General features: G+C 32.7%; 1 protein-coding gene across 1 annotated transcript; it reads right to left on the bottom strand.

Annotated features, from left to right (window-relative positions):
• Window positions 1-961: 961 nt before the first annotated feature.
• LOC134254570 (protein BCCIP homolog) lies at window positions 962-6,281 on the bottom strand. The gene is made up of 7 exons (XM_062737101.1): window positions 6,093-6,281; window positions 5,263-5,337; window positions 4,943-5,023; window positions 4,410-4,508; window positions 3,774-3,952; window positions 3,300-3,441; window positions 962-1,166 (listed from the first exon to the last, which is right to left on the bottom strand). The coding sequence occupies exons 1-7, from the start codon at window positions 6,198-6,200 to the stop codon at window positions 1,017-1,019; spliced, it is 834 nt and encodes a 277-aa protein (XP_062593085.1). The 5' UTR covers window positions 6,201-6,281; the 3' UTR covers window positions 962-1,016.
• Between the last annotated feature and the right edge of the window lie 1,829 nt (window positions 6,282-8,110).

Genomic DNA, 8,110 nt, shown 5'->3' with positions numbered 1-8,110 from the left:
CTCAAAAAAGGTCTTGTCACTAGGAACACACGTGTGAAATACGAAAGTCATAGCTCCACTAAAGCAAAAGTATGAGCAAGGTTAAAGTTTTTGTGACGGACAGACTGACAGACGAATGAGATTGAATGTCCCCTCTCTTTGGCGAAAGCAGGGGGTAATAAACATAAGTTGGGTGTCACAGACAATCAAGCTAAGTTAAAAATCACCGAATTGTGTTCTTCTGTTTTGATAAGAGCCCTTTGATAAGGGCAAGGAATGTTTGCAAGTTAAAATACGAATTAAATTCTGATTTTGTACATGTAACTGTGTAAAACAGACAAGTGCCTGTAAATCAAAGTACTGAAAGCACTCATGGGAATTGAACATGGTGTAAAACAACATCTTTGATCGGGAGGGTAAGTAAGTAAACCATATTATTATTTCAAATGCAGAAAACTGAGTGTTTCAGAGATTTTGAGTAACAACAGTCTTGAGAAAGATTTTCAGAGACATTGAATAGCAAAAAAATGCATGGGCCATAATGCTTAAATTGCCTGCCTACATTAATCTTTTTTTTATTCCCCCTGCTTGAAAAGCGGAAATGTATTTATTAAACAGGATTTCTGTCCATCTGTTTGATACGCTTTAGGTATACCCATCTCTTATCCGCAACTCCTCTTACACCACTGAACGAAATTTTAATAAAATCCTTATTGCATATTGCGGTTGTGCTTCTTCTATTACTTTTTCATCCTACACATATTTTGGGTTTCCCATTGCAAAACATGGACACTGCCATTTTATTCAAATTGAATGCCATGAAAATATCCAATTTTCTACATTATTGTGCTGAAACCGTAAAGTATAGGAAGAAGAATTCTGAAATTGATTATATGACATCATAATAGATCTAGCACCATAAAATCAATACAAAATTATTTATTATATCTTGACTTTGTCTCAAAACAATAAAACAAAAATTAACAGAAATAAAAAATTTATTTTCTGATTTCACATCAAGTGGTGGCCAGTTGGGATTAGATTTTCTCCACGCCCTGTCTGAGTTTGTCTGCGGGGATCAGCAGTACAGTCCTGAAGGCCTCAAACTGATCCTCAGAGTCCCAGGTCCCCATCACTACTGTGTCTCTGTCGGCCTGGACTGAATACTGGAACTTAGCATCACTCACCTACACATAACAGTATAAAGACAAGTTTATATCTATCAATGTCAATTTTTCAGGGTTTCTGGGGGTTTTTTGGGTTTTTTTTTTTTTTAGATTTTTTTAAAATTTGCCAAAAAGCCACCTACATCATGTACATGTATAACACTCCTTTTTAATTTCAAATTCAATGAAACTATTATTGTAATTTTTCAAATGCAATTAGTGTAATCAATTTAGATACAGGCAACTTCACAACTCCATTCCATATTTTTAAAAACAGGTTTGGCGCAAGAAATGTATTCCGCAAACGCGCCCGCCTATGATCCACCATCAGATTGTTCAAAGGTTCAATACAACTTTTCCAGATTTATTGTGTATCTCCAAACTCTTTAAAATTTCAATTGTTTCAAATCCACGCTGATTTAGGAGTTTTTCAACCCTTCTTTGGATTTTCAAAGGGCGTGACTTTCTCGGCGCTACGTAAAAGCGAATATTAGTAGATTCTCATTGGTTACGAAATTAATAACATCAGGAACTTTAAATTGTTGTTGATAACGATGAGACGACTTATGCCCCACCTCTGTGTCATGAGAGAACTTATAATTGGCTATTTACTACATTCGACCGCATCTCTATCACATGTATATTTCAACAGTGATGGGAAGCTGTGTAAACAGAAGCTAATTAGGTAACGTCGAGAATGCAACGCCTTACTGAAAGTCCATACTAAGCCTGTAATGGTAATAAGTGGCGCTTAACATGCTTTTTGATTAGAAATATCCAGTAGTATCTACCTATTACTAATAGAGAACGTTTTGTTTATTAGTCCCCTACCGGTGAAACCGGAGGGGACTATAGGTTTCCTCTGCGTCTGTCCGTCCGTCCGTCTGTCCGTCCCCGTCAGTTGTCCCACTTGGTTTTCCGCACTTTTTTTCTAAACGCTTGCAGATATTGAGCTGAATTTTGGTATGTGAGTGTATCTTAATGAGTTACAGATCAAGTTTGAATTTCGTTTCGCTTCATTGATTTTTGACAGAATTATGGCATTTTGAATATTTTTCATTCCCACTTGGTTTTCCGCACTTTTTTTCTAAACGCTTGCAGATATTGAGCTGAATTTTGGTATGTGAGTGTATCTTAATGAGTTACAGATCAAGTTTGAATTTCGTTTCGCTTCATTGATTTTTGACAGAATTATGGCATTTTGAATATTTTTCATTCCAACTTGGTTTTCCGCACTTTTTTTCTAAACGCTTGCAGATATTGAGCTGAATTTTGGTATGTGAGTGTATCTTAATGAGTTACAGATCACAAGTTTGAATTTCGTTTCGCTTCATTGATTTTTGACAGAATTATGGCATTTTGAATATTTTTCATTCCCACTTGGTTTTCCGCACTTTTTTTCTAAACGCTTGCAGATAATGAGCTGAATTTTGGCACGTGAGTGTATCTAAATGAGTTACAGATCAAGTTTGAATTTTGTTTCGCTTCATTGATTTCTGACAGAATTATGGCATTTTGAATATTTTTCATAATCGCTTAATAAACTAAAGATCGGGTTTGAACTGCGCTAACTTCCGATTGTCGACAAAAAAATATGAAGCGAGGAAAAGACGATGGATAAATAAGTTTAATTGTCCTCTTGATGTTTAGTATTTTATTAGATTTAAGGCATTTAGAACTTGAAAATTTTTCAGTGTAACCTTGGACATGACTTTTGCACATTAAAAAATGACATCCTGAAGAAAAAGGGGAACCCGGTAGGGGACATGTATTGCTTATGCAATACTCTCAGAATGCTTGTTTATTCTGAAGTAAAATGGCACATAAAAAGGGCCCATTAAGTATTGCTTAAGTGCACCTTTCCTTTAATTTTAAACACATAATTTAACTTAACTAGCTTCCATGAATACCTATAAACTTAGAATAATGTCTTAAACAGATATAAACATAACTTTTGAAATAATTTCAATAATGCAAAAGAGTTTTCCTCATAAATTTGAATTCAAATCAATACAAAATTGCAATTTTTTAATTAAATTGTAAATACATAAAATAAAATGGAAAATTTTAGTCAAGTTTGTTCTCAGTTTGTTCTTGGGGCCTGTTTTAATATAAAATTATATTTTTATAAATCAATGGCACTAAATGACTGACCTCCTGTAGATATTCCTCCTCTGCGTTGGTGAAGAACAGGGGACTATTTTTCTGGCCCTTTTGTCTGTATGTCTTACACAGTAGAATGTAATAAGAAAAGTCGTACTTCATCTTCTTATTCTTACACTTCTCCACTTCTTTTCTGTTAAAATTAATTTGATGAAGCACTTAAGAATATAAAAACTTAAGAATTTTAGAAGCATTCACTGTCTTGCTTTTCTTTTTTAGCAGATGTACAAAAGATTTGCGAGAATAGCTCTGCATCACAAAAATTGCTACAAAGCACGCATAAAAACAAATTCCAAGTCATGAACAGGCACATTTTGTTTTCTTGCAAAGTAAATTCTACCCCTTTTCCCAACATGACTTCTTGGAAAACATGGTTAATAGTGTTCATTAAAAATTTTAAAAACAGCAATACAACCTTCCCTGCATCTTACAAAACATTGTAAAAAAAAGACTGTATGTACTTACAGTAATGAGTCAAACATAGGTACAGCTATTTGTGGGGGGATGTTGATGTATCGTTCACTGACCAGCAGACCTACGTGGCGGTCACTGTCATTCAGGACCTTGCTGAACTTCTGATCTCCTCCACACTTCTGACACTGGTCAATCAACATTGACCGCACCTGCTTCACACACTCCATGTCCTTGAAAGCAAGCAATTGTCAAAACCCAGGTATTAGAATGTCAAGAATTGTCAAACAAGTTGATATGGGCACTAAATGTTTCTTTGACATTATCATGATTTTATCTGGGGTAAAAAAACAACTAAATATAGAGCTCACAAATAATTTTCAAGCAAAATGCACATTTAAATGGTTTCTAGCCTTTTTATGAATAAAATTTGAAACATGTGCACAGGAACTATTTTTTTTTTTACCAACATGCATATGATTGATATTTAATAAGCTTGGATTTTCTCTCTTTAATTATTTTAAGGATTCACTGTTCTTTTTTGTTGGTTATGCTAGGGCATCATCGATTTGGAAACATGGGATTAATTGCATTTTGTCCTCTGACCTATTTATCAATGATGTTGACCTCTGACCTATTTATAAGTGATATTGAACTTTGACATATTTATCAATGACATTGACATCTTACCTTTTTGTCTGTGATGTTGATGACTGAAGTAACTGCTAAGACTGGGTCATCTTCTGCCATTTCATCTTCATCATCATCTTCTTCAGGTACATAGGATTGCTGGGAAATTGAAAATTAGAACATTTTAATATTGAAATGTATGTATCGTAGAATTTATAAAAGCAACAGGTATTGCCTTGTACAAAAGAATTTTCCACTGAGACTAAAGCTTGCATGAATACAATCAAACTCCCTTATATTTGAATTTAATTGTTTTCTAGTTATAAACAGGAACTCTTCCAAGATTCATATTTTACAAATGCATTGATAAAAATCTGTTTATATATGGCAGCTAGGTTTCAAAATTGGTGGCATCAAGAAATAATATGTATCACTGTCTACATAGAACTTCGTAGCATGATCTACGAAATAAATATCGTTTGATAATCGCAAGATCCTTTTTTCTGTAAATGGTAAAAAATACTTACAGGATATCTTTTTTGTTGTTAAATAAGACATTTATGAAAGATTTTACATGTAAGACATTAGATTACCTTGACCACACTTCCAACTTGTCCCTGTGATATAATGATGTCTGCCATTTCTGACAAGTTGATGTTGGCTTTCAAAAAAAGCTGAAAATTAAAAACATGTTCTCTATTTTAGTCACATATAAACATGCTTTTTAAATTCAGACCAAATTTTATTTTTCTTTACAAATGCCAATCTTTAAGAATGTCATCTTCATTTCATGGGGGTGTCTGAAAGATTTGGAAGACTTTTAATAACTTTCTGGGTATGTTGTTGGAAGTCCTGATTGAATATATATTTGCATTACCACCTACATGTGAGCTGATCATTATACGATATGTACCTGCTGTAGAAGGGTCCTGATGCCATGGAAATCACTGCCCTCTGGAACTCGGGCCTCAAAGTCAACCTGTATCTCCTGTAAAATGGACATAAAATTACATAAATACAGAGTCTGTCAGATATGACTCATTTTATCTTTAATTTACAACAAAAATTTTATTTTTAATAATGCAGTAATTAAAAGAAAAGGCAAATCAAGTTTAAGTCAACTTCTTTACTGTTTTCAGATATTTTTTGTGTGTTTTAATTATTAATAAGTTCTAAAAAGCATTATTTACCATGTTTACAGGCTCGATGGAATGTCAAGAAACAGAATGTGTACTTCAATACAATAGTTCATCTTAAATCCTTTAAAATTTAAACCAATGTTTTTTTTAATTATATTTAAACCATCTATGCAAAATAAATCACACTACGGGGCATCACCGCTTCTAGTCCAATGTGCCATTTTTTGAGTCATTCAATGAGTTGTTTGATTGTTATAACACATTAAAGGATAAAATATCTCGCAAATACAAATACCAGAATGAATGCGATTAAAACTGCATGAGCTATCTACAATATTATGCATTAGAGAATCCTGATAGGTGGTAAATTTCATAAGTATTGAAGATTTCCTTGGTTCTATATTTTCATGTTTACCTTTCAATACTTGTTTTTTTAACTGAAAAATTGGATTGGTCCTGTGTTTTCATTGATTACATAGGACAAAATGTCTTGTGTGGTACAAAAAAAAAATTGGAACTGTTTTAAAATAATCAACATAAAAATTTAGAGGAAATTCAAGTTACACATGTGTCTTGCACAATACGCGGAAACTGTTGTGTTTACCTCGTTCACTTCCATTTCAGTCTCGCCGGCCATGTCTTCCCCGTCACTTGGATCCGACATTTGTTCAGCTGTATCTAATTCTCCAACTCTTTTCTTTTTAGTTGCCATTTCTTTTTATTTCTTGACAAACTGAAAATCTGAGATTGACGTGCTTTTCCAGAAAAAAATAACAGGAAGCAGTTTAGTGTGTGTTTCTCGAGCCCGACTTTAATTTCATGAATACCGAGCTTCCTTCGTCTTGCGTTGGTATATCGCTTCATATTTCTTTTTCCTCATAATAGATACACATTTTTACCAATAACATATTGAAAATATCTCAATTTTTTAAAAAGAAATAATAAGAATATGTTAAAATGCTTCTGAAATAAAAATAAAGGACAAGATAGGATAAGGCCCCTTTTTGGCCCTTTGGTCTTTTATATTATGAAAAAATCACACTGTCTCTAAAAAAAAAAAAAAAAAAAAAAAAAAAAAAAAAACTATTTCCTGTTGTCATCCCTGCCAAAAATGAGTATTTATGATCAGGTATGGAATACAAAGAGGTCACAGAAAGGACAAAAGATATCGTGTTTATTTCCGAAAATTCTCATTTTCCTGTAAAGATTTTTTATATCGATTTCACGACGCAGGTATAAGTGCATCACCTGTATTCATTCTTTTAGTACGATAAATTATTTCTTATTTATAACATATAGTGTACATACTACTATTCATAGAAATATACATTTATAAATATAACATACACACATAATTATATATTAAAAATTTATTTATAAAGTATTACTTGTATATTTTTTAATCATATATATTCATTATTTTAATGTATACTCATATAATAATAATAATTCTCATTTCGATTGCTATCTAAATTTTGAAGGATATTCATAGATTTATGATCTAATAAAAGAAGACACATAAGAAATACTCCATTGAAAATGCTTTACATATAAAATATATAATTGATAAACGTACATGTGTATGTGGATCCTAGCTGGATATATTAAGTATCATGAGTATGTACAGTGACAAAATGATACCAAGGATCAGAAAAATAATTTTAAATGTGCTCCAGATGCCTAACTTTGTGAGACACAATAATTAAGAATAACTTTTACTATACACCACATTAAATGTAGCGTTAGGCATACAACTGACCTGCAGGGATTTTCGGAAGTATAAACTACATGTATGTAGTGTCCTAACACTGAAAAAAAATAATTAGTGAAGTCACTGGAAGACTAGTAAAGGATGTATTCGCTTTAACAAAAGAATTGACCTATAGGAGAGAACAATTTCCCGGAAAAAGTGACATTCAAAAATTAATCTTTATTTGTTATTTTCTGTCGTATATATGTCTAAATTTTTCAAATTTGTATTTTATACTTAATATTTATTTTTTAAAACTGTACAATAAACCTCCAAAGTTGGCCAAAACACCATTTTGTCCATTAAATCGTTGGTTTTTGCATGTATTTTGACCTAGAAGTCCTTCAGGGCAGGCCTGCCCCTAAATAAAACTGTGATATTTTGATAGGTTGGGATGTAAAGAATAATTTAAGATAGAATTTTTTTAGGGGCACCCCTGCCCTAGGGTCGAAATTCACAAAAAACCTACAAAAATAAGGAAACCTGATTTTGATAATCCGCTTTAAATTTATGACAATCAAATGTATAGTCAGACTAGCTCAGTTGATATATGTGCATGACTATTACACTGACGATACTTTTTTTTTTAAAGTCGAGGGTTCGAATCCCCCTGGTACCACACTTTTAAAGTTTTAATTTTCCGCCTTTTCAAAGACTATTATATTTTTTTATAGACCTGTGCATTTACTTTCAATTATCTATCCTATATGCATGCCCATTCTTGCTATAAGGAATACTAAAGAGAGATCAGATCGTAACAATCCAATGTACAGTTGTCAGTCAGGCGGAACAATATAAGCACACTTTCTCCGAGGACAAGAAAAGCTCACTTTGTGTTACTCAATACAGGTATTTTTGGCAGCATTGAGCTG

The sequence above is a fragment of the Saccostrea cucullata genome, unplaced genomic scaffold (assembly GCF_032062105.1).
Source record: "Saccostrea cucullata isolate Sc308-1 unplaced genomic scaffold, CSIRO_AGI_Scuc_v1 ctg12978, whole genome shotgun sequence".
NCBI lineage: Eukaryota > Metazoa > Mollusca > Bivalvia > Ostreida > Ostreidae > Saccostrea > Saccostrea cuccullata.
This window is presented reverse-complemented; position numbering and strand designations above follow the sequence as displayed.

Excerpts from the sequence above, each read along its gene's own strand:
- LOC134254570 (XM_062737101.1), bottom strand. The coding sequence starts at position 6,200 with ATGGCAACTAAAAAGAAAAGAGTTGGAGAATTAGATACAGCTGAACAA. Across the intron at positions 5,024-5,262 it reads TCAGGACCCTTCTACAGCAG|CTTTTTTTGAAAGCCAACAT; the intron begins GTACATATCGTA and ends TTTAATTTTCAG. Across the intron at positions 3,442-3,773 it reads CCTATGTTTGACTCATTACT|AAAAGAAGTGGAGAAGTGTA; the intron begins GTAAGTACATAC and ends TAATTTTAACAG.